Here is a 27,851-nt window from a genome sequence, read left to right on the forward strand (position 1 = left end):
ATCCATTCAAAAATAGAATTAATTCAGCTGTGACAAAGTGAAAACCAGAAAGTAAATATTAAGAAAATTAACATGTAAGCATGATAAATATTTTAGAAGTTTTTTTGCAAAGGAAAGAAGTTGGTGGGGGAGAGTCAGCGAAATTAAGAGCATGAACATCTTTATCTGTCATAGGAAGAACTCATGATATAATTTCTGAAATTGATAAGTTAGAAAAAGACCTAATTACGTTAGAAACTAATTACAGATTTGCCATGCATTGCAATGATCACAAAAGCTATCCACCTAGATTAAGTTGAAACAAAAAGGTGAATTAAGAAAGAACTTCAAGGAAACCAAAAATTGGAAGGGACCTCCAGAGCAACTAACACAAAGGATTAAAAAGGCACCAGACCTTCCCATCTCATCTACCAGCCCCTCTGAGGGTTTCACTTGATCTGTCCTTTTCCTCTACAATTAATTTTCTCCACTCACATAGAGGAAAGTCTAAGATCTCCAGAACATGACCCATAATTGCTTTAGTCCTGGGTCTTGGTTTCTTTTTATCTTTTTCCATTCTAAAATTCTGAGGCAAGTTTTCTGATTGACCTACTTAGGTCAGGTGTTCAATTTTGAACCAATCGTGACAGAAAACAGAGTTGAACAGAGGGAGTGTGACTGGCCCAGCATTAAGTCACATGTACATCATTGAACTTATCAACTATGGCCTAAAAGCCCAAGCAGAGGTGAAGTTGGAGGGGGAAGGAAACAGGAGTATCCCCAAAGAAGAGGGTTATTTGATAGACAATAATAGATTTAGGATATGTTTGCCTCAAATATAATCAGAACCACCACTGGAAGTTTTCACCATCCTCTGTAGTTACCAATGTTACTTATCAGACAGTTCAAATTTCCCTGCTCTCCAGACTGTTTTTGTCCAGTTAGCTGTGGCAATGTGTAAAGCCCTTCAGAACTTTCTTTCACTCTGGTACAGAAGTGGAAACATCCAGCCTGCCTCATCAGGTTGGGTCTCTAGGTGTTTATGCAAAGCAAAGTTTCCTGCCAAGTTGTGGTGGACATAGGCTGTGAGAAATCCACACTTACTGCTTTAAGCCACTGAGATTTGATGGCATTTTGTTACTACAGCATTACTTAGTCTACCCTGTTGATATTCCATTCTCCTACTTCCCACTGTGATTCTTCACCATCCATTGTCTACTGACTGTATCACAGTGGAACAATTCCACTCCAATGCACTTTGCTACTCCTTTTCCCATCCTGCTAATAAGGAAACACCCTCCATTTCCTTTGACACTGTCAGAGGAGGCTCCCACACAGCTGTCTGGGTCCTGATGAGAGTATGGCTTCTTTATATTCCAGGCAACTTCTCCAAGACTATAGATATGGGCCTCTGGAACAGAGGAAGGTAGAGCAGATTTTCAAGCACTTCTGCCTCAACTACCATCCATTCCAAAAATTAAACCCCGATACTTAATTATATTCTCCTAGATTTATTCTTCACCTAAAAATTTTATTTCAGAGCCCAATATGTCCCTTCCTCCTATTATACGGCTTCTTTTATTGATCTCTTTCTCCAAACCATAGGACCTCTTAGGTCTCTGAGTGATGCCATGCAATGTGGCAATACAGTCTAATACAAGGAATTCGACAGAGAAAACCTTCATTAGCTGAATGCAAAAGGACAAAAAAATTAAAAGGTTTACCATTTGTGGAAGACTTTCTGTCAACGAATGTGCTAAAGCACGAAGAACAAATGGTTCTCAACCGCGGAATGGCGTTGCCTCCTAAGGGGACATTTTGCCATATCAGGAGATATTTTTGGTTGTCACCACTTGGAGGGCGTTACTGCCCAGGCTAATGTGAAGATTTAATTAGCAATTTATGTCTTTAATTAGGAATTTGCTACACCAGCCACTGCCATGTCACTCGTCTTTAAACACAACATGCTATCTCCACTTGCAACCAATAATAAATAAGACAAAGGAAATGATACAATATGAGCAGCAAATAGTATTGTCACAATAGTCACCAAAACTCACGTCCTATATTGTAACTGGCACTTATTACCTGATTAAGAGTGGAAAACTGACACTTACGAGAGGCTATACATTATTTCATCATTCTCTTAAGAAAGGCCCAAATCTTGCAAGCTTAATGATAATGTATTTCACAAAGTTGGAGAGGATATCTAAATCAAAGTTTTTGTTTTATACAAAGTTACTACGAGGAAAAAAAATAAATGTTGACCTCAATTTTAACACCCCTGAGGGCCTGAAACAAGGATACAGAACAAGATCTCTTGTTCTAAACAGAAGTTGAGCCAATAAAATAGGGTACTTTATGAGCCAAATAATGTCTGGTGTCCTGGAGCTAAAGAAAATGTTGGCACATCTTGCAAAATCACAGCTGTTTCGGTCTCATTTAGTGACTGGTCCCACTCTTTGCAGCCCAGTTTGCCTTTTGAAATATAGCCCAGCTAGCTATTCTGCAGCATGTGATTAAAGCCACTGACAAGGGAGGTTTTATTTTTTAGCTCTTTGTCTCAAAAGCTTTAGAAATCTTGACAAGTACTGCTAAGAAATACAGATTACTTTTTTTAGAAAGGAGATGCATAGAGATTTCTTAATGTGCACATAATTGTGCATTTTTTTATCAGTAAACTAAATGCACGTTGGAATCACAACGGTAAAAAGGTAACTTTCTAAGATGGAAAAAAAATGGTTGAACTAAGTTAACCATACGCAATGTTGTTGTAAGAAAAGACTTCTGTGACTTCATTCACTTGCCATGTGCATTTTTAGGTTGCAAAACAGTCTGCCAGCAACCCCTCTGAGTCAGACCTTGAACTAGATTATCAGCTGATAATCTTTAAAAAATTAAAAGATTAAAGGAAAATAAGCTCAAAACGCTAATCACGTGGTACCCTTCAGTTCTTAAAGTATATAACAACGTTTTGAAAGATTATTAAAATAACATTTTCAAAAATTTAGAATCATGACTATCAAGCAAACAGAATAGGACTCTGTAGTCAAAAGTTTATAGAAGGCAAAATTTTCAAAAGAATGAAACTCCAATCCTTATGCAAATATAAAATGAACATATGTCAAGGATTTTATTTAAACAATTAAATTAATGAGAAAACCAGTAAGATGGTAAAACCATTTCAAAGAGTATTTCAAAAGCCAAGTATCTACAGGCAATGTTAGGATAAGATTGTTGGACTAGATATAAAACTGGTCAATGTCCAACAGGGTAATAAACTGCAAAACCGTTAGGGTTGTCTTTTCCACCAGGCAGAAATTATTTGCATCTCTATGGGATAAAAATCTACAAGTTGACCTCTGCCCTGCAACATTGTTAAATAGACAATTCAATACAAAAGCAAACCCAGCATTGCACTGAAAGAACACTCAAAAATCTCTTCTGGCTATTTCAAAGTGTCAGATAACTTTTCTAAGAAGTCAAATTGTCTTTCATGAATAAAAGTTCTTAATTCTTGATGATACTAGTTTTTAGAGGAGGGTCTTTATCGTCTTTATTTGACCCATGTGCAATTTCCATATCTTATTTTCAGACTAGTGCTCTAAATGTGCCCTACCTTGTTCTGCGCTGAGATAAACATTAGAATGTCATAACACACTGTAGATAAATCTATATCCAGGTTATTTTAGTCATTAGATATAATGTAATGTATACATTGTTAAAAAGCAAAGGTGACTAAAATAAACATGTGTTCCTGGACCTTTAATATTAAGCATGTCAGAATAAACAGGCTATTATACAGGCTCAGAGATCATAAATGTTTTGAACATAAGTCTAAGACATTTTATATTTCAATAAATTCCCTGGGTACCTAATAAACTTAATAAATAAGAATGCTCTATGGAAAACCTTAACTCTAATTCTAAGACTCACCCCCAGCAAACAGAAACAAAAACTAACCTCTCACAGTTTGTGACATCTGGTAACTAATTTGCATACCACCTAAAACAATGTTGTATATGCGCCAAGAGAAAGCATGATATCACTAGTAACAATACCAAATATGCATACATAAACACAATCCAATAAAACTCTTAATGGTTCAATTGTTTCTTTCACCATGGGCAACGGTAGCAGTCTTCTATACAGTCTTCTATATTTAACTTCTGAAGAAGAGTAATCTATCAAAAGAAAACCCATTTACAAAATAAAAGGCACACATCTTTAATTTCTAATATTTTTATTATAGATTTTTCAGATATGCATTTATTTGCATATTATCAGCTTAAAGAAAATAAATCACACAACAATCAGCTTTTGTATGTCTGCCAAGGTAAATTGTTTCATTTTAAATTTATCAAGTTATAAATAAACCACATAATATGCTTACGTGAACCAAACCGGGGCATAATCTGAGTGCATTTGAAAGGCTCCGAGTACTCTCATTGTTTCAGTAAGAGAAAAGAGCATTACTTAAAATTAAAAGCCTGGCGCTGCAGCTATCCATTATTCAAAAATAATGCAGCATGAATTATTCACTGATTATAACACAAAATACATTGTTAAAAAGCAAAGGTGACTAAAATAAACATGTGTTCCCGGACCTTTCATTTAAAATTAAGCATGTCAGAATAACTGGAGGGAAATAAGGAAGGCTAGATCCACGTAAGAGTGAACCCGGCTGCCCAAAAGCAGTGTAGCTTGAGACACAAAATTAAAGCTCCTTTCTGAGGAGATGGGAATTCCCGCCATTAATTTCCCAAATTTAGATAAAGATGATATATTCCATAAAAAGCATATTAAAATGCAAACATGCCAGCTTGATAAGGCAAGGTATAAGGCAACCTCACAAAGAGTTATTTCAAGTCAATGGCTCAATATAAAACCTGGGTCGCCAAACTTTTGTTAGGCCAATTTTTTTAGTAATATACTGATTAATGAGGGAAAGGGGGACTTAAAAAGCCCAAATACATCAGGTAAAAGAGGAGACTCAGGAGAGTCAGAGTTTGCTGGGTGTGTAGAATCAGAGGGAGGAACTCAGAGCTGTAGAGGGATAATGGAAGAAAAGAATGGTCTGAAGACCACTTCTCCAAAGGTCAGCCCAGCAAATAAGGATGCTAGAAAACAGTACATGAATGTGAGCCTAGAAAAGTTATAATTAGATAATCAAATGACCCCTCTCTCCTTGGCCTTACCAAGGTAACTACCTCTTGTAGTTACCATGTTGTTTTGACATTTTGCCTCGACACATTTGTATAAATTGGAATACATAGTTATTTAAAAAAAAAGTCTTCATTTTAATGCCTTTAATAGTTCTAATTTATGGTGATATTAATTTGCCCTTGATTAGGACACAGAAAATGCAATGGTATCTTGCCAAAACACAAAGACCCAACACATGAAAACTATATGTCCACGTCCCTATGCCAAATTAAAATGAAGGCAGAGGGAGTTTGGGGAGAATTATTTGAGCCTGTATCCAAATTCACTGTTAGTTCTAGTCATTGAGGAGAATTGAAAAGAGTCAGGTTTTAATTTATTTTGTTCATATTTCTCATATTAGAATAAGCCAAACAATATATTTAAATACATTCGCTATCTGGTTCTATTGTCAATATCTGAGCAAGATCAATTAAATCAGTCTAAGTGTAATTAGAACAAATCTGAAGAAATCCACTATTATTAATAAAATATACAAAAACTACAGTGTATCCACTGTAAAAATGACAAAATTTTTCAAAAGAGCATCCATTAAAAAAGGCATTCTAAAATTATATTTTCAAATAGGTAACTTGTGCCTTAAAATTATTTAATTTCTAAGCCACTAGACATAAACTGGACTCAAACTGAGAAAGCAAAACTACCTACTATATAAACCGTCAGATTTGGATGATTTCTATAGTGAAAACAAAATAAATTTATTTAAAAAATGGAAAATGTGATTCTTGCTGCTCAGAATCAGAGATGGCTGATCATTTATAGATAAAATAAAATAAAATATATACTGGTGCTTTTGCAAATAACCCACCATTTCTATGTAGAATTATCGCATACCCTGATGTTTTTTGCAGATCGCAGCCTCAGGTTTCCAATGTAGAATCGCCTCTGGGTCATATTGAGGCTGCCCAGTTTTAACAATCAGCAACCAAATAATATCAAGAGCCATTCCTATCAGTACTCAGTCAGACCAGTCAATATGGCATAAAATATGCCTTGTTAAAGGAGTCCGCACCTCTGGTTTACGCTGTTCCGTTAAATGGCATGACAAAGCTAACTGGAATAATAATTGCAGCCACCTGTAACCAGATGTTGAGACTCCTATGATGTGATGTTAGAGAAAAATATAAACAAATATTTTTTGAATAGTATGTTTTTTAAAAGGTTTTAAGCCTGCTTATAGACCTCAGATCCATCATATACACTTGGTCAAATTCATTTCTTTTATGTATTCCTCCACGCTGCCTCATTCCTAAAAGGACTTGAGGTTTGTGTACCTGATTTCAAAACAAAACAAAACAAAACCAAATGCATAAATATATCTAGTATTCTAGCCAGAAGATCCTTTCATTATTCATTCATAGGTAATACTTTGGCCCCATGTGCGTTGATGTAGGTGAGAAGGATTTTGGCTCTCTGTTCTATTACATCAATAAGCTTTTCAATTCCTTGTCTACCTCCTTGACTTTCCCAATAAACTTTATCAAGAAACAGGGACTGAAGGAGTTTCTGCCGCAAGTGCTGGCTCTTCAAAACAGAAACTGCAGATTCGGGAAACCTGAGAAGATAAAATGATATTTCATTCTTAGTAATTGCTTAGAAATATTATGCCTTACCCAATTGCTTTGCCCTTCATTAATCTGGCATAAATCACACTATCAAATGGTACCTGGAGAATGAAAACATTTTTGTCACTGTCAAACTGACATACTTCTCTTAATAATAATATACTAGAAGAATATGTTTCAAGGGAACTGAATTTTCTATGCTGAATTTTCCATTGAGAACTTGACATACTAATGTCTTACTTAAGGTCATTATCTGTAGGCAAAGAGAGGCACAGAATTAAAGAGTTCTGTTAGCTGGGCAAAAATACTTTCCTCCGTCTTAAGCTCCATTTCACCCATGGAAGCCTCTCCAATCTGTCAAGTAGAATAGTATCCTCATAAGTGTCAATGTGGGGTTTTATGCAAGAAAATGTGAGAAGCAAAATGCTGACAAATGCATGCCTGAATTTAATGTGAAATAATCCAAAATGTAGGTAGTAAAAAAAGAAAGAAATCATTACATAATGCCCAATTAAATGAAGAATTGCTTCTGATTCAGATTATACTTCAGGAATTCTGAGAATCTGGGAGCATGTCACTAAACTGGAATATTAAATTGTTTTCAAATAAATTTAGCAAAACTCAAGTTTTAGAGCCAAGGCATACTACAATGAACCATCCCTGGAAAACCTGAGGCCAATCCAGAAGGGTCCTTGCTGAACTATGTTAAGAGGGGCAATATGTCCTGCTCTTCTTTTAGAAAGTAAAAACAGAGGGTCTAGCACATACATTATCGCAAGAACTTTGTCAAGTTTCTGGTTCAAAATCTTAAGGAATGTTTGAATCTCCCATTGGCCCCATCCAGCTTTCATTCAAATACTGATGAACGCACAATAAAATCATGGGGGTTTAATAGTAATTTTCAAGTAAACTTAGTTGCTCCTTAAAAACGAAAACAAGAATATACGCTTGTTTGAGATGTACAAATAGCCCAAAGTTTCAGGCCTCTGAAACACCTTTTCCAAATTTCAGTGGAGTGAGTTAGGGGTGGCATTCAAGGGGCATGAGTGCTGCAGAAAGACCAAAGGCCACAATGCTGGACGTGCTTAATGAATCTGAGTAAGAATGGAATTAAATAATGCTGATAAGATGCTCTTAGCTCCCTAGAGACATGTACAATATAATTTAGTGGCCACAGTATTAATTAAGTAAGCATTTTCCTCTATGAAATATTAATAATCCATGATATATAAGTTCTATGACCCTTCAACTAATTTAGCTGTGTCAGAGTGTATGAGATGAAACTGTTAAACTCATGGATCTCGTTAGTGACTAATCCTTTTCATAAAGGAAAATCAAAAAAATTACCTGTCTGTGCGTTATATTGATTAATAGGAATAGTCTATGCATAAATCTGGGCTAGCAAAGTCCTCATTTTTGCTTTGCAAAGTGTGATTTACCTATTCAAAGAAAATTTAACTTTAAACTCATTGCTCCTCATATTGCATTTAATGTTAAATCTTCTTTGAAAGCATAAATAAAACAGTATTCACATTAATATGAATGTATAGAATGGATGGACCATATTCTCCAGCACTCCTAATTCCTAAAGAAAATTTAGAGATTTAAGAAGATTCCATGACATCAACTCAGTAAGTGATGCATTTTGTAAATTTTTCTACATATAAAATTTCCTTAGTTTAACACTTTAAAGAAAGAATCTGCTATATATTCACCTAAAATCTACAAAGAGATGTGATAACGAGTATTAACAGGGCAAGACATGGCAAAAACTCATGAAATTGGGGCTCGTGAAACTCTCATAGGAACAGTATTACCTTTAGTCTTGAAAGTACATAAAATACACGTTAGCTGATTCGGAGTGCTAGGAAGAACTAAAGAAATAGGCCTCAGTGTTATTAACAAGAATAAAAATAACAGCATGAACCACACAAGTTACTGCATGAAAATTATTGGACTTGGATTTGGAAAACTGGAGTTCTACCCTCAGTTTTAGACTCATCCATGTGCTCTCTAGAAGTCACTTAGCTTCACACAGCTGGCTCAGTCTTTCACCAATGCACCCCCTTATTTTCAAGTCTCAAACATACCCCAGTGTTCCGGACACTGATTTCTGACTAAGGTAGGAAGACCAAGAAGAGTGGCTATGAGCTGGGGCCTGAAATTCAGCCTCAGTGGCTGCCGCCAAGGTTGAATAGCCCAGACTCTATAGGAGGGTTCCCATTAGTTTCTTTTATTTCCAAATAGGTAAGCTTAAGATACTTTTCCCCATAGTCTATGTCTACTGGAAAGATTTCTAAATGTTCCAAAACCTTTCTACCTGAATTAAATGGCCGCTGTCCTTTAATACTGTGTCCTAGTCAGCAGATTAGCTCTAATTTCCTACTGCATCCAGAAGTCTCTTGAGTTTATTGTGCCTTTGGACATCCCGCCGTGTCAATATCTGCATGCCTGTTAGTTTCCCTGCCCCATGGCCTGATAATGGAGCTTCTGCCACATGCTCATCCATGCTCTGTCAATTCCTATTACAGAGGTCCCTGCATGCTTCCACCCTTACCCACATGGATTTCCACTGAGGGACAAGCAACACGATAGATGTGAAATGTAGCAAGAGTTTTCTAGGTTGCATGGGTTGGTGATAGTGACGCCATGACTGTGATCTTGTTCGTTTTGGCTTAGGTCTGTTTCCCATTACGGGACCTCCATTCCCAGATTCCAGATCCACAATGCCATTCAAGGGTTAAATCAGGATGAAATAGGTTAAATAGGATTTAAGTTTTCTCAAAACCGTACTACTTATGTAACAGAAATGTGATGTCCTTCAGATGTTACTATAGCGTAAAACTTACTCTTTGATGCCTTCTAACAATTTGAAGTTTAAGTTATCTTCGCTTCTGTCAAAGAAACCCTTGTTGTCTATAAAGACCAAATGCCTTGGGTCATGCTTTCGCTGGATAACGTGTGCTAGAGCCACAGAATCTTGGTTGTCACACTTTGGCCTCAGTCCATTCTGTACACAGGCATCTTCCTTTCGAGGTCTGAATCCACAGCAATTTATATCTAAGCGATTATAAATCTGAAAATGGAAAACGAAAACAATATCCAAGATGCTGAGCAAAAACAAAACTTGGAAAAGCTAGATTTCCAAAGAATTAGTGTTTTCTAAATAGCTGCCTTGCCAGAATCTAATAAGGTCAGGCTCACTTAATTAAAGGCAACTGTCAGAATAAGTCCAGGGTTCATATCCTTCTGACTCAGCCATGGTTAAAAGCATTTCCAGCTTCTAACAGTTCCAAAGTCAGATCATCCAAGTTAGACATCTCCACCCTTAGTATTAAAAATTCCCACTGACATCATATGTAGACACATGGCCAGAAGAATCTCTGACTGTATTCATGACAAAAGATGGAAACCACTGCACTTTCACATAGCTAAAGGCTGTATCTTGTTTTCTTCCTTGGGTTGGGTTATAGAAAACCTGAGTTATCTCAGTGGCTCTAAAAGTTTACTGCATCCCCTAGTTTCTCTGGGCTTTAGTATTACACTATCTAACCTGAAATAACCTAGAACAAATCTTTGGAAAAGATGTGACATTCAATAATGATAACAAAAAAACACTACCTGCGTGGACCCCACAGTTAGATTCTAAATAAGTGAGCAGAATGAACAAAGCTATTGGGCCCAGTGGGGTTTATTACAGGGATAGGGATTCTACCCTACAGAAGAGGTAAATAGATTAATTAGAAAGGGAAAATTGTGTTATTTGCATTTCTTTGGGGCAGGAAAGAAATAATATTTATTAATCAGGGTAAATTAAAGCCTCAGCTTAGGGGCACCTGGGTGGCTCAATCAGTTAAGCGTCTGACTCTTGATCTTGACTCAGGTCTTGATCTCACAGGTCATGAGTTCGAGCCCCACACTGGGCTCTGCACTGGGAGTGAAGTCTACTTAAAAAAAAAAAAAAGCCTCAGCTTAGGAATTAGATAAATTTCAAGTCAAATCTCTGTTCTCACACTTAGCTATGCAATCTTGTGTAGATTCCTTTACGTCACTGACTCTCAACTTAATTACCTGTATAATGGGAATGATACTATTGTACTATACCTTTTACAGTCAGTAAGAAGATTAATTAAAATATGTATACACCCTCCAGCCCTGACGCAGGCACCCAGAAGATATTCAAAAAAAACCTGAAAACAGTTATAATTGTTGAGACACACACACACACTATATGATGTGATTTACCTCAAAACAAGCTTCGAAGACAAAAGGCAATTTCTCCACGCTAATGAAGAAAAACTGAGCCTCAGAGAGGTTAAATAATCTGCTCTTGGTAGAATATATGTAAGTAGCAAAGATTGACACACAACTATATTTGTCTCCAAAATTCCATGATTTCCCCCCTAACACATCATGGTGAACAGTTTAAGGCTAGCCAAAGAAAGTACATATGCTCATGACTCAAAAAACAGCTGGACTGAACGCTGTCACTTTTATTCCTTTGGCAGTCATTCCCATCCTTTCTCTTCCCTTGTGTTTTTGCAGATCCTGTGGGGCTAGCCACTCGAGGAGGCCAATTGCTCAGGAAGGAATGCAGAGAGAGTAGTGCCAAAATTTAGCCTACTTTGAAATGGTCCCCACTCATTCACTCATTCATCCAACAAATGTTTATTGAACATCTTCTACCACCTATCAGTGGGCTGGGCACCAAGGAAAAGAGTCGCCCATGGTCAGTACCTCCCCACCACCACTACTCCCAGATGGAAATGAAGTGGTCATTTAATTGTGTCTCACTACCACAGCAAACTTTAAGAACTGGACGAATGACCTTCCTCTGTTTTCCCCACATAAGTGGACTTTGTATCAAATAGCAATATTTTGAGAAACAAGGATTATAAAGGAGGTCAGCCTAAGCCAATTTTCTATGACATTTGCATAAAACCAGTCACATGGGACAGGGGTGGTCAGTGAGCCAAGAGGCATGTGGATAGCTCAGGGGGTATACTGCTGATCCACAAGCAACCTACAGATAAAGGGAGGCCTCTGTCAGGATTGGCTCCAGGCAGCTGATCCATGGGGCTATAAGTCTCAGCAATGATTTCTCCAAAAGGTCACAGAGGCCGACTGCAGAGAACAGTAAGTTCCCACTTCTGGTTAAAGTGTATTTGCCTGACATGAGGACAGGGGTTCCCCAAAGGTGAGCAAGAGTGCCCCAAGGAAATCACTATAGGTTAGATGAAAAAAGCATAGATCAGAAACTATTAGAAAAATTTATTGTGCCCTTTTTCTTCAAACAGTCTGATTAATTTTGTGTAGTCACTTGACTGCCTTTGAATATAAGAGAAACCAAGTGACATAAAGAGATTGTATCTGATTGGCAATTATTTAAGATCAGGGAATCAGGGGGAACATGAAAAATAGGCTTTCTAGAAGCTGCTTCTCATCTAATCTCCCCTTTTTTTGCTACATTAACTATTAATTCTCCAAAACTCTCTATACCATTGTCCCCTCATCATCATATGTTTATAATGCAGTTATAATGGCATACACGGGGAAAAATATAATACATGGGAAAAAAAAATAAATCCTATTTACTTTTGACTACAACATCAAGGTCTGTTATGTTGGATAAATGGTTTAGAACTTAAGTTATAAGGACCAATCTATCAAACTCTTCACAAATGGTGTCTTGAACCCTGAGCTCTCTTCGTTTTTGATTTCACACCAGTGAAGAAAGGACTAAGACCTATAGCTACATTTCTGTCATTTCTACAACAAAGCCATGAGTATCAAATATATTAGTGTTAAACGATAAGCACTTTAGAGTTTAGACCCCAACTTTCGGTACTTCTATAAATATTATACTTTTCTATTTTTAAACTACAAGGAAGCATTAAAAGTTAGAGGTGGAAAAGACCAAGTTAGGTCATTTTTTTATTGCCTTCCCAGCATGAGATTGTTTCCTACAGTGTATTTTTAAAGTGCTTTATCTGATCTAATTTTGAATCACTCAACAGTCTGTGATGATTTCACCGCTTCCCCGACAGACTGTTGTGCCATTCAAGTCTAACAGACCTTATTATTAAAAACGGGTGTGTGTGTTCAACTCAACTCCTCTTCCATGAGATGTTTACCCCTCCTTTTATTCAGATTTACACTTGAAGTCGGTGGGTACAGTAACACGTGTCGAGTGTGTGTATGTGTGTATGTGTTTGTGTGTACACCTACAGATACAGAACCAGTCTGTAAGGCCTAAATAATCTGGGTTTTACTTTGTCTTTCTTATCCTCTAACTATAGTAAATTATGTCTTTGTATTATTGCCCTTGTCTAGCAAGGGCTTACGTAGCTCTTAAATCTTGTTCCCTAGCTCTTCTCAGAATTTTGTTTATAGTCTTCCTTTTGAATTCACATTCAATATACCCAAAATAATTTGACCACAAAACCGTCATCCACTCCCTTAAATTCAGTGCCATGTGCCTGGCATTTAATTTAGTTATATATTGAATATATATCTGCTTACTGCCGAGAGAGTGTACCTATTTTTAAAGTCTGATAAAGCATATCCTAGATAGCTACGAATCCATAATATGGTGCTAATATACTTTTTAGTGCACACATTAAAACAATCATTTCATTTAACTATCGCATAATTAAGCACTGTAGTTCACATGAACATGTCTGCATCCTTAGATAATTATCCTACAAAGAAGGCTCACTGGGGGTAAATTGTATCAGGTAAGTGACTATGAGTATTGATCATCATCTCTGCAACTTGTTCAAATTCACAACCTCTCACCCTTTAAACAAGGAAAATCTTTTACAAAATTGAACTTCTGAATCAGAAGATTACTGCCAACCATCATTTTCCATAAAATTACTCTGTCCTCTTTTAGGAAAATATATCTTTTCAATGTTTACCTAACTAAAATTATACTCAGAAAAATCCAGGTGTTCCAGCCAAATTTTTTTTGGTTGGTCGTGGCAATATTTTTAGATATACTGCCTTCTCCTACAGTTTCTTTTTTTAATTCCATTTTCCTTTTGGTGGTGTTACTTTTGCCTGCATGAAAACATCTCCTGAGTGACTCAGTTATGTTTACAGAGCCTAAAGAAGGATGCCTGCACTGCACTGACTAGCTCTCCAGAGCCCCTTAGGAATCTACAGAAATCCAATGACTTTCCACCCTTTTGCACACCACCCATTCTAGCTGTGCCTTCAAAATGTGGGTCTACCAAAGCACTTGAGGTACTTTCTTCACATATTCTTTTTCCTCAAAATAATGGGATTAAGTGACTAATTTCAGGCAATGCCTGAACAAAAGCAAGAAAAAATATTCTAAAAGTGCTCCTAATATTAATGAAAAACATAACAGCAGTCATTTACTGAGTATTTACTCTGTGCCAGGAACTGTGCGCTGAATGCTTTACACATGTTGCTTCATTTAATCCTCAGAGCAACCTGAAGATATGGGTGCTACCCACAGTCTCATCTGATAAGCAAAGACAGAGAGGCACAAGGAGGCTGGTTGACTGACCCAAGGTCCCTGTGTTCATAAATGACAGAACTCAGGATTCTAACCCAGATGTCTATGATCTCAAAGTCCATGCTCCTTCCCATCCTGGTTGTATCTCTCAGGTGTAGCCAAGGTGGCAGGCACTGCAAAAAAGCCAAGTGCCTTTGTATAGAATAGTAAATGTTACTGCATTCAGCAAACGCTGGTTATAAGCTTTCAGCAGAAGTACGAAGAACTGCAGTGTAGGAGTTTAGGTAAAAACAGCATGAAGGAGAAGATATTACAGTTGTGTTTTGAGAGACAGGAAGTCTTAGCTAAAAAAATAAGCGAAGGCGTGAAAGTAGGAAATCAAAAGACACCTTTAGAAAAACTGAGAGTACATTAGACCAGCGCTTCTCGGACTGTCTGTAGTGAAAGACGAAGCGGTTTTTATTTTTCTTTCCCTCAGCCCCACAATTCATGTGGGTTGTCGTTTGTTAAATAATAATAATAGGGGCACCTGGGTGGCTCAGTTGGTTAAGCACATCTGATTCTGGGTTTGGGCTCAGGTCGTGATCTCATGGTTGGTGGGATTGAGCTCCGAGCCCCACATCAGGACCTCGCTGACAGCATAAAGCCTGCCTGGGATTCTCTCTCTTTCCTTCTCTCTCTGCCCCTCCCCTGCTTGTGCTTGTGCTCTCCCTCTCTCTCAAAATAAATAAATAAACTTAAAAATAATAATTTATTACTAGAGAAAATTTTAGTTTATTTATTTTGAGGGAGAGTGAGCGTGAGTGGGGTAGGGGCAGAGAGAGACGGAGAAACAGAGAGAGAGAGAGAGAGAGAGAGAGAGAGAGAGTGAGAGAGAATCCCAAGCAGGCTCCATGCTCATGGCACAGGGCTGGATGGGCCTCAATCCCACACAAGATCATGTCCTGAGCTCAAGCCAAGAGTCAGATGCTTAACCGACTGTGCCACCCAGGCACCCTCAGAGAAATAAAATTTTTAAAAGTACAAAATACCAGCCAAATAGTTTGTTAGAATCAACAGATGAAATTACTTTACCAAACTGCTACCAAAGTTTCTCAGTGTTCACTTGCAATTTTTGTACTTGTCACAGACTAGTCAATCAGCAGGGTCCTTGAATCACACTTTGAGCGGCACAGTGCAAGACCACACTGTCGCTAAGGTGAAGGTGAAGGCAGGTAGCAGAGGAAAAGCTGAGGGAGAGGACTGTACCTATAAGGGAAGCCAAAAAATCTGATGTGTCTTCACGTTTCACTATCATTTTCTCATGTAGAGCTGGAAGAAAGGTAAAAGGCAAGGGAACAGGGCATCGAGGGAAATGTTAAAAGAACAAAAACTAAAGGGAACCCAGGCAAGCTGAAGAGAATAAAATGAAGATGTTCTTCCTAATCTAGATGAGAAATTCCTCTGATCCAGATATTTTCCTCACTCAACTTTTTTAGTTAAATTACATAACCCTGTAAAATTTTTCCACCTCAGTTTTCGCATACCTCTTAAAGGGTCTCAGTGAGCATACGTGTGTATGTATGTGTGTTTCTGATTGGGAAGTCAATACCACCATCTCTTTTCAAGCTGTTTGCTTTTTTAACCACTTAAAAACAGAACCTTTATAAAGAAAACTGCATTTTTAGAGAAAGAGTTTAAGAAATACAATAAGACATGGAATAGATGGAATTTCACAATTTACCATAGTAACTCATCCAAGGCCTGGCACCTAGTAGGCACTGGATAAATGCCTATTATGAAAAGAACTATTGAAAGTTGGCATTCACTTTGTTTTTGTTTTTGTTTTTGATGTTTATTTATCTGTTTTGAGAGAGAGAGAGAAAGAGAGTGTGTGCATATATGGGCGGGGAAGGGCAGAGAGAGGAGAGATAGACTCACAAGCAGTCTCCACACTGTCAGTATGGAGCCCAATGTGGGGACAAGAACCATGAGTCATGACCTGAGCTGAGATCAAGAGTCAAACACTTAACCGACTGAGCCACCCAGGTGCTCCTGAAATGCAAAAAGACAGTGAGAATTGCTACCATTAACAGCCCCACCCTAGGTACAGAGAAACACAAAAACATATAGACTTACTTATAAGCTATTAACTCACATTGGAAAATCCTTATATATGAATTTGTCTTGATGTGAACCAGGGTATGATTGCCATGCTATCAGTGAAAAACTAGATGGATCCCCATAGTGTAATGAATGTGTGAAGGTAGACCAGATCATAAAGAGGAACTTCAAACAAATCCTACAGTCCCCGTGGTAGGATAATACAGTCTTGTTAATACAGACTTAGTGTCTTACCTTGGGAACTACACACAAGCAAAATCAAAAGTGGTCTCACCAACCTACACCGGTATCACTTGGGAACTCTCACCTCATAAAATAATAGATTTCATTTTTGTTCTGTGTTGCCATGGCAACAGGTGCCTGTTAAATTACTACGCATGTAAACGTGACTAGCAGAACATCTGATGAACAATGAGAAAAGTAAAATGAGTTTGCAATACATACATCTAACAGTGGCCACAGGCTCTCTTTTGCCTCTGCCTCTGTAAATAGCAGCCATTGCTCTATACTACCTAATCTTAGAATTCCATAAAGATATCTATCAATATGAACCAAGTGAATGCAGAATCTCTAGTTTCGTCCATGTTACTGAATCATAAGTAAAGAAATAACAGTATTTACACACAAAAGCATTTTTTAAGGCTGCAATATATTTGGATCTATTTCTATGGATGCAATGTTTAGAATCCATATACTGTACCTCAGAAAAAGTACCTGAAGTCAAACATCATTCTGCCACATTAAGACTCTGGAGAGAGTCACCAAACAAGTGATAATCTCTTTTTAGACAAAGAAAATTCCCTTTCTGTAATCTGCACAAGCAGGGCTGCAAGGAAGCAGCCTCTGCCAAAGACACACCCACTTTCCTGTAAAGATTTATAAAGAACATTCAGACTAAGGAAAACAATAATTTTTATGTTTCATGAAGTTCTGATTTATGGAATGAGTTTATATTAAACAAAGAAATGTAAACCAAAAACAAAGTAACCTTGGTATAAGTAAAATGTTTAAAAAGTGCTTTCTTTTGAGGAAATGAAACACCATTTTTAACAATTTCATGTTAAATAGAGTTGTAAACAAGCTTAAGATTACGAACATTTACATCTGAGGAAACACTGTTACTGAAAACTTTTTGCTTGACTTGACTGTACTAGCTTTTAGTATTTTTATGGAAATTATATCAATTTTAGTTTCCCCAATAATGTGGTATTTTATTATAAGGAGATTGGCAAAAACAAGATCATCTAAATGACTACGCGAAAACACAATTCTGATTACAGTGACAAAGATTCTTTGCTTGATGTAACTTTAGTCAGGCTCCTGAAACTTTCTCCCTGGCCTTCCATATCAAATCTAGTTTTAGCAAAACCCTGTAAATCAGTTTAACCAGAACCCCCCCACCACTGATACCTGATAACTCTCAATATCTCATCTTCCTCATCTTCCACTGACCCCAGGGCGATGTCTGATCACCCTGGTCTGTCTTCAGCAAGAATATGGTTAGGCCATTTAAACTAGAACTCCTCTTACCCCTGGTGTTTCCTCTTCATAATTTGCCATCCACTGACCCCTATCCTGCTCCTTGGCTACACATTCACACTTGACTATGCTGTATTCAGATTGGAGCCTTATCTGTCTCCCCCACTAGAAAATCCCATTGCAATGATTCCTATCCCTACAAGGATCATCTTGAATAGTCTTCCTTACTACCTTTAACAAGTGTCACTGACTCTTTCTTTAACCATGATTAACACAAGCTAATATAGCATATCCCAAAGCTATTTAAACTCATATCTTTCAATGGAAATTGGTTCTTTTTATAAAAAGCTAATTAATTCTGACAGATGGATTATTCTCTGGTTATTGAAAACTAAGTACTGCTTGAATGTAGAGTGGTGGTTGCCAAGGGCTGGAAAGTGGGAAGATGAAAGGATGTTGGTCAAAGGGTACAAACTTTTAGCTGCAAGAGGGATAAGTTCTGAGGCTCAGACTATAGATAATAATACTATATTACATACTTGAAATTTGCTAAGTAGATTTTGAGCATTCTCTCTCATACACACACACAAAAGGTAACTATGTGAAGTGATAAATGTTTAAGTTACCTTGATTGTGGTAAATATTTCACGATATAGGCAAACATCAAATCATTACCCTGTACACTTTACAATTGTACAAACACAATTGTGTTTGTCAAGTATACTTCAATAGAGTTGGGAAAAAAGTAAATAAATAAATTCTGCTTTCCTAAATTAAACTTTTTTCAAGACTATTGCTACATGTACACACAGAAGTTCCTATTTGAAGATAGATTTGCTTTTATGCTCCTTGAGTTAGCAAATAGCTATAAAATAAAGCCCTTTATGCAACTTGGATACAAAATCCAAGTTTATATCATAAAATCTTTATCAAAATAACCTAAAAGGATACATATCAGTTTTTCCCCACATTACAAGTAAGAAAAAAGCTGAGATCCTAAGTAACTTGTCCAAGGAGATACAATTAGTGTATGATGTGAATTTCTACCAACTTCTGCCTGACTCATCATACTGCCACCTGAGGTAGAAAAGACAAGTTTCTTGTTTTCATGGAGATTACAATCTGGATGCTTCTAAGTATGATTCACTGTGTATCCTCCACATCGATCAATATCACATCTTGCACCGTGCACATACTCAATAACTGTTGAAAAAATGAGGGAATGATTGCCGGCTTCACTCAGCTCACCTATTGAAACCTATCTAATGCAGATAGCTAACTACCAAAAGACCTCTCCTTAGACAAGACCTTCATGTTTTCCTCTATCCATTTTCTTGTAAAAAGCTCAGAATCTTAAAATCAAAATCACAGAATCTTAGAATCACAGAGCTGTAACACTTGTGAAGTTATAAGCTACTATACAAAGGGAAGTTTATGTCAGAAAAATGACCCTAGGCCATGCTTCTCAAAGTTTCTTTAAGAACCTTTGACACATACAGTCACTGAAGACACCAAAAGGGATTAATTTATGTGGGCTACTTACTATATAGAATTTAAACCTAAAAAACATTAACTACCTATGTATTAATTCATTTAAAAATAACACTGGGGAGCACTTGTGATGAGCACTGGGTATTATATGTAAGTGATGAATCACTAAATTCTGCTCTTAAAACCAACATTACACTATATGTTAACTAGAATTTAAATAAAAGCTTTAAAAATAACAAATAAATAATTTTTGAAAAAAATTAAAATTAAAAATAACACTGATACATCCACCAAATGTTAAACTGTTTGAAAGAAATTGCTACACTTTCCAACAAAATTAATAAGAGAAATGGAATTGTTTTATCAAGTTATAATGGTGTTTAATGAAAAAAGCAGCTAGTTCAGCTCACAATTCAAACAATTGCATAAGCAGTTTTCCTCAAGACAAACATTGCACTGTGGGAGGCATTACAAGTGCCTTAGGCATTCTTCCCATGTTACCACACAGAATTTTTAAAAGATGTATATTTACAGTAGAGATTTAAGAAAATCAATAGTTTCGTTGCTTCATCAAGGAAATTCTTAAGTGAATCAGGCATTTTTTTCCTGTATTTTTTCATGTGAGCACAGTGGCAATGAAGAGTAGGACAGCTGTTGGTACAATTTGGTGCCAGCTTTGATTCATGCTGAGGCACCAACAGATTCACCCACTACTGAGAATATCCACATAATGAAAAAAGCAAAAAACAGTCTCAACATTATTATGGAAATAGTGTTGACCTCACGGACCCCCTGAAATAGCCACAAGAAAGCCATTGCCCTAAACAATCCCATCTGGTAATAATTTTTTCAAGTTCCATTTATCTCTTAGTTATTTATGTCCATAAACAAACACTTGAATATGGTTGCCAAGGGCATGGAACTAACAGCATCTTTATGCACCAGCTCTCACTTAACCCTCTCTGAATCTACTTCATTGGGCAAAATTATTTTTTTTTCATGTTTACTTATTTATTTTGACAGACAAGAGAGAGAGACAGAGACAGAGAGGGAGAGAGAATCTCAAGCAGGCTCTGCACTGACAGTGCAGAGCCCAATGTGGGGCTCGAACTCATGGACCGTGAGATCATGACCTGAGCTGAAATCACTTAACCGACTAAACCACCCAGGCACCCGTGGGCAAAATTGTTTTCAAAATAAATCTTTTAAAAATAATTACATCAAAAAACATTGAGCCAGATGAACATCTGCCTGTCCTCTCAAGTGTTCCTATGAAAATACAATTTATATTGAGTTTTCCATGCTTTTCTTATTTGCTTCCTGGTGGCTTTATGCAGGTCCGATGCTTAGACCTCCTATTTTCCTGGAACACAGCAGTTAAGGTTGGTTTCAAATTGTCTGTGGTTCAATGGCATAGGATTAGTGGGGAAGCCAATCCCAAAGCTAGCTCAAATGATGCATTAAACAATCTTTGAATATTGAAAGGTTGTTATGGAATCACACAGGCTGCCTCAAATCATTGATCTCTCCAGCCCAGCTATGTATACAAGATTTAGGATTGAGACATAGTAATTATGCACTAATCAATTTCAGCCCAGTCTATAAATTCCATGGCAAGGGTTGAAATAAGTAAAAATGGCATATCATTAAATAACATATACTGTGCTTTTGATTAATAATTAAATTAGAATTGACCCCGGAATGCTCAGTTGGTTGTCACTTAGCAATATGAAGCTTATGAATATAACTTACCTGACCAGACATTTTCCCCTTTGATTCAGACTGATAAAAGAGCAGACTCTGTGAGTCAATTTCCTAGTCCACGTTTTATGCAAATTAGGCTTTAAGTATAATCAATGCCAGAAATCTCTGAGAATAAATGCTAGACAGTAGGCGGAAAGAATATATAAAATTCTAAAAGCTTTTAAGTTGGAAGCAGACATCTGAGGAACCCGTATGATCCTTAACAGGAGGGATATGCTTTGAAACACAGAGCAGTCTTAACGCAGGAAGTGGACCAGGATCCAAAGAAATGCATTCTTGTTGTAAAGGCCAGGTAGCTAATAAGCCATGCTTCTGTGATAAACCAGGGTCAGTATGGCTAGACAACTGTTTCTCTTCAAAGTCGTCTCCATGAAAAATCAAAAAAATAGCTTAAATGCTGTGAAGTAAGAGAACGCAGTTTCTAAAAGTCAGGCCTTCACTAGAACAATGATGTCAAAGCCCAAAACAGAGATTCACAGGCCAGTGCCTTTGTGTTTACTTTCTCAATCCTGTCATATTGCTGTAGAAAGTTTTTAGCAGCAGACGTACATTCCACTTGAAGGTCAGAAAAAGTGAAACTATTTGCCTTTTGAAGTACAGGCCAATACAATTCTACTTTCTGTTTCATAATCTCTCCAAGGTTTTGAGGCCTAACTGCTAAGGGGACAGGTACAAGCTGGCAGGTCAGTTTCTTCAGTGAGGGGGACAGATTTCACAGACTTCCAAAGACTTTTATCAGACTGTCTTTGGAAGACAGGATTCTGAAGGAGCGAGCATGTGTAAATGGGATGTATTCCATGAATAGTCAAAGGGGAATTGACTGTGTGGATTAACCAAGAGGACATCTGGAGAGGAATTACACTGAGAAACAAGAGTACAATAGTTCCCAGGCATAGAAATGACATTGTGTCAGATTCAAAGCCAAGTCTCAAAATCTCAAATGATGACTGAGCCTCACAGATTGATTAGGAATTGTCTAGACAGAACACAGAAATTCCTCAATTCAAGTGTGTTGAATTGAATTGAACCTCAAAAGCAGTACCCTGTATGCTTATAATTCCTGGGTTTTGTTTATAAAGTAAAATAAAAAGTACTATGCTATGCAAACAGGAAACAGAACAAATGGTTATAAAGCAAACTATTTAAATAAAACACCTCCGAAGCCAAGAAAGCCTTTCACATGATGTTGAAGTGGCCAAAAGCAACAAATAAATGCCTTAAGGTATTTGTTACATTAAGAGGCTGTTTCAACCTAGGGAATATTTCTTGGCTTCTGACCTTTAGATCGATGTTCTCAGGAATAGAATCTTTCTAATATCCACCTCCCACACCACCCCTTTTATTGGCATCATAAAACCACAGAGAACCCTGCTTCTCTCGAATTTTTAAAAGTATAGGAGTAATATGTGGTCAACTGCATTTAAAGTATCTAAGTTTTTAAAAACACACAAATATCCACTTACTATGCATATAAAATTATTTTTCAATTGGCTGAAAACATGCACACTCATCTCATGACTGTGATCATCTGTTTGGAGAAAGTGTAGGAAGAGGACTTGAAGACATGGCCAAAGGGGACTTGAAGTATTTTTAATGTGTTTATATTTTTAAAGTAAATTATAAAAGCAAATATGCAAAAAAAAAAAGTTGACAGGATAATCCTAGAAGGTGGAAACATTGTGTTTGTTATGTTAGTCTTTGTTCTTTGAGGTGTTTTTGTTTTGTTTTGTTTTGTTTTCATTGTCTCAACAAAGGGAATGGAGACATTGAGGAACAGAATCTCAGAATATAATCCCAACTAGTTTCCCAGGTTCTGTAGGCTGAGAACCTTTCAGTTAACAGACATGTAAGGAGGTTTTCCTGAAGTTCCCTCATCTGTGCAAAAAATGACAAGCCTTTTACCCCAACTTGACCTGAGCAGCAGGTCCATAGAAACAACCTCATAGAATCACATGGTTTCCTACAGCATCAAATGCTATATAGTGAGCAGCTCTTTATTGCAGAAAATTCACAGAAAAACCTACATGAGCCCTACTACTAAAGACTTGCAGTATTTGGAGATTCAAGAAATCATAGCTATGTGTACATATATACATTCAAATTCTTATAAACAGGGTGATTCTAGATGATATCTGAGCTGATCTATTGAGTACTTGCTATCTGCCAGTGCCTTAGTCCATGTACACTGCCTTAACAAAATACCACAGTCTGGGTAGTTCATAAACACTCATTTCTCACAGTTCTGGAGGCTGAAAGTGTGACAACAGGGTGCCAACATCATCTCTTTTGGGTAAAGGTCCTCTTCCCAATTGCAAACTGCCAACATCTCACCCTGTCCTCACCTGGTAGAAGAGACTTGGGAGTTCTGTCAGGCCTCTTTTACAACAGTACTAATCCCACTCATAGGGCTCTGCCCTCATGACCTTGTCACCCCCCAGAGGCCCTACCTCCTAATATCATCACCATGGGGGCTGAGATTCAACATATGAACTTTGGTGAGACACAAACATTCAGACCATAGGGAGGCAGGTACCATGATAAGCATTTCATGTGAAAGGATTTCATTTCACATCAGTCTCCAACTAAAGTCGCCTTTCTCCATTTAAGTAATAAAGAAAGCAAAGCTCAGAGATTAAGAACTTGCCCAAGATTACAGAGCTAACTATTGAAGAAGCTGGGATTTGAAGCCAACATTATATCAGTACTATTGTTTTACATCATTACTATTCTGTGTTGTTGCCCTGTGGATTTAATGTACTCAAAACTTGTGGAAATTTTTTAGAATGATATTGGACATTCAGAGGAATGAGGAAGCTTAATACGATTGAATTAGTTCCAGAAGACTTTGCAAAGAAGGGATTTGATTGGAGTGTGACGAACAGGCTGCATATTAGCTGAGAGAGCAGAAGCAGTGGCACAGTGGTGAGTAAAGCATGGAGGGGGGTTGGGGAGGGGTCCAATAGACAGTAAATTAACCAAACTATAACACAGACACACGCACACATAACCCTGCAGTTAACCCTTCAGCCTACAGTGCAGAAGTACATATAAGAGATGGAAGATAAGAATGGAAAGGAAGTTAGGAGGTCAAAGCATGGTGCTTCTTTTTTTATTATTATTATTCTTTTTAAGTTTATTTATCAATTTTGAGAGAGAAAGAGAAAGAGAGAGGCAGAAAGAGAGAGAGGGAGAGAGAGAATCTCAATCAAGCTCTGCACTGTCAGCACAGACCACAATGTGAGGCTCGAAACCACAAATCGTGAATCATGACCTGAGCCGAAACTAAGAGCCAGACGCTCAACCAAGAGAGACACCCAGGTGCCCCAGGTCATAGTGTTTCTTAAAAGCGGTGTTAATATTTTTCTAGATAAATGGTACCACTAGACAACCAGGTATTATGTCAGCCATACCAACGATAACTAGATAAGAGATAAAGGGAAATTACTCCTTAGAGAAGTACTCCAACTAATAAAGGAAGAAGAGATGAGGAATTAAAATATCTCTGTCTCTCAATGCCTACTGAATTGATGGATCAACATTGAGCATCAGTAGCTGCTACCATTGCAAAAAAGAAAGACCAAAAGACATTATCTCTCCCAGCAGAAGAATACATCACTATCTATGAAGAAGTCTTGAGAAAATAAGTGAAATCTAAATGTGATCAAGTCTATAAACTCCATACCAGTGTATATGGGATACACATGACAGGAGGACAAATAAGGACACCAGAGAAGTGTAATTAGCAAACTCCAGAATCTAGAACTTGTAGAAAACAAGACATATGCTTTCTTCAATAAGTAGGCTAATAGGGGGGAAAAAATAAGAGGTGGGGGGTGGAATCCATAGATTAAAAGACATATCAACTGATCATAAAGTCTAGGCTTTCTTTGAATCCTGATTCAAAGAAACAACCTGAAATAATAAATACATAAGCAAGCAAGCAAACAAATAAATAAATAAATAATTTATAAGACAAAAACTTGAACATTGACTGGATATGTGACTGGCATTATTGTTAATTTTTCTTTTGGGTGTGTTTTATTTTCTAGTGATACAGACTGAAATATTTACAGATGAAAGAATATGATGTCTGGGATTTGCTCCAAATTAATGTGGGTTTGGGAAGTAGCGTGGGATACAGATAAAACAAGCCTGGTTATGAGTTGATTAATTGTTGAATTTGGATGACAGGTACCTGAGGGTTCATTTATTTTTGTATATGTTTAAATTTCTCCAGTAAGGCACGAAGGCATTTAAAATTTATTTTCCAATCCAATGGAAGTCTTCTGAGTTTTATTTATTTATTTATTTATTTATTTATTTATTTACATATTTATTTATTTATTCATTCATTCATTCATTCATTCATTCTTGTGAGAAGCAATTAGTACAATTAAAAGGAAAGTAGGAAAAAATAAACTCAGCAATAATTTGCACAGCAAATCACAGTTGGGGGAGAGAGAGACAAGGAGATCAGCTAGAAGTCCCTTACAACATCTGGACCTATATTGATAAGAATCTGATTAGAAAGTATTAATAGAGATAAAAAGAAAACCATAATTGGAGTGATTTTGAGGAAGGGACACTTGAATTTCATTTTAACGGGCATACTTAGCTTTATACAATTAAAATTCTCTAGAAACCATAATGTTTCAGTTCTTAGCACGCCTACACCTTCAAAGTTTAGAGTTGGTCATTTTTAATGCCTAGAATAAGACACTCCCATGTCTTTTACCTTAGCAAGATATTCTCTGTAATCAAGTGAACAACTGTGATTCTCATCATAAAAAGAAATAGTGAAGATTTTTCAACAAAGAATAAAAAGCAGTAACATATATTTTCCAAACCTTTGGGCCTTGGCCATCTTTGCTCCTTAGGTCCCTGCCAATTCAGCATGTCAACCAGTATTGCCAAAGCTAATCCCAGACTTTCTTCACTACTTGAAGACAAGACAGTATCTGACTTACATCATCTCTTTGTTTGCTAGCAAATGAACAAAAAAACTATATTAATTGCTTGCTTGGACTTACCAATAAATACAAGGCTACCAGTCACCAATGTCCTAGTTCATCAAGAAACACGATCAGCAATGTCACTGATCAATGTTTTTCTAACAGTTGATAGATCTGAGCACTCCCATGTGTCTCCAATATCACCAATCACACTGTTTTCATCACCAGTGTCTCCTTAACAATGACTTTGGTCACTTGTCTCCAGTCACCAACATCTCTAACCAATAATGTGCCTGATAACCAAAGTCACTGATCATGGGATCCTCTTCTATCAAATTTTCTTGACTGTCCGTGTCATTGGCAGTATGCTACTTCTGCAAAACAATAGAACTGATCCAAACTCTTAGAAATCCCAGTGTCCAAGACCCTGGATTGGTATGTCTCTTGTTGTCAGAGCACCTGTCTATGAGTGATCTCTGAAAGTCAGAGGTGAGATCTTTGATCACTGAGTAGTAGGGATAAAAGGTGGGGGATGCTTGGAAGACTCTCATAATCTATCATGGAGGCTACAATGGGAATCTTTCTTTGCCTAGCATTTGGATACTCCTACAGAACAAAATATTCTTTTAGTGAGAACTTATATTTCTCTTGTTTAGGTGATAGTTGGTTGGAAGTTTTACTTTTACTATTATCACATCATTAAGTGAAAAAAAAGTGATGCATAGAAAAAAGAGTGGAAGGCAACATGTCAAAGATTAACACCTACTAATCTAATGTGTTATATTCAGGAACTAAATCATTAGAAGCCAGGTAAAAGGTAGGAGAGTTGACTAACAAAAGACAACTCTAGGGGGAAAAGACCTACCAGGTCATATTGTTGTTGTTTGCTGAATTTGTGAACATAAGTTTACTACTCACAGCCACCTGGGAGAAAATTACCTACTGGCACAGGAGGTTTCCATAAGCATAATTTTTCCCACTCAACTTTTTCATACTTTTAGCCCTTTGTTAGAATCCCTCTCTCTGAAACTCTCTTCCTATCTCTATACTCACCTGATACTGCAAGATTTTGTTTCTAGATTAAATGTCACGTTTTTCATCCACATTCTCTACCAATCTATAAGAACCAATAGCATCTTACTTATTTCTAAAGAATTTAACATTCAATTATGATGCCTGATACATTTTATTATGGTTTTCTATTAATGCTATTAGACTTATAACTCTTGAGGTCGGGGACACTGTCTCAACCATCTTATCACCGGCACTAAACCTGCCAAGTGTCTAGAACAGAATAGGGACCAAAAAAAGTCTGCAAGTGCAAGTGCAAAGAAATATGTATAACTTATTTGGTTGAAGGTAGAAGCAAACATCTCCCCAAACGCATCTCTGTTAGTCCTCCTCTGTCTAAACACTCCTTAATTTCTCATCAAATAAATAGCTATTCTTAGAAAATACAAGTACAGAAAGAACTTCATTAAATAGTAAAAATACTTAATATTTTCTATTCATTTGATTTTTTATTTTCTAAACTTCTAATTCTCTTAACAAACCTTATTTCTCTATTGCAATTACACTTTTATTTCTTTCACTTCTGACATCTTTAATTTGACACTTTTGATTTAATATTTTAATATAACTAGGTAGTTTTCTTTGACCAAAAATATAACGCCCTGAGTGTGACATTTTCAGATACTCTGCTATTAACTGGAAGGTTGCAGAGTTGGATAAGACAGGGACTTGCCCTTGAGAAATTCACAGCTTATTAAAAAAGACAGACTAGTCAAAAATAATTAAAACTTAATAGCA

At 36.9% G+C, this 27,851-nt stretch overlaps 1 protein-coding gene across 1 annotated transcript in view; it reads right to left on the bottom strand.

Annotated features, from left to right (window-relative positions):
• Window positions 1–6,549: 6,549 nt before the first annotated feature.
• GASK1B (golgi associated kinase 1B) overlaps window positions 6,550–27,851 on the bottom strand; it is a 44,567-nt gene continuing 23,265 nt past the window's right edge. Inside the window, exons 3-4 of the mRNA XM_047090716.1 lie at window positions 9,617–9,843; window positions 6,550–6,757 (exon numbers count right to left, since the gene is read on the bottom strand). Coding sequence (XP_046946672.1) covers window positions 6,550–6,757; window positions 9,617–9,843 — 435 coding nt within the window. The remainder of the gene's footprint in view (window positions 6,758–9,616; window positions 9,844–27,851) is intronic.

The sequence above is a fragment of the Lynx rufus genome, unplaced genomic scaffold (genome assembly GCF_022079265.1).
Source record: "Lynx rufus isolate CCGP_SWC_20201006 ecotype Redwood Valley unplaced genomic scaffold, mLynRuf1.p SCAF_3, whole genome shotgun sequence".
NCBI lineage: Eukaryota > Metazoa > Chordata > Mammalia > Carnivora > Felidae > Lynx > Lynx rufus.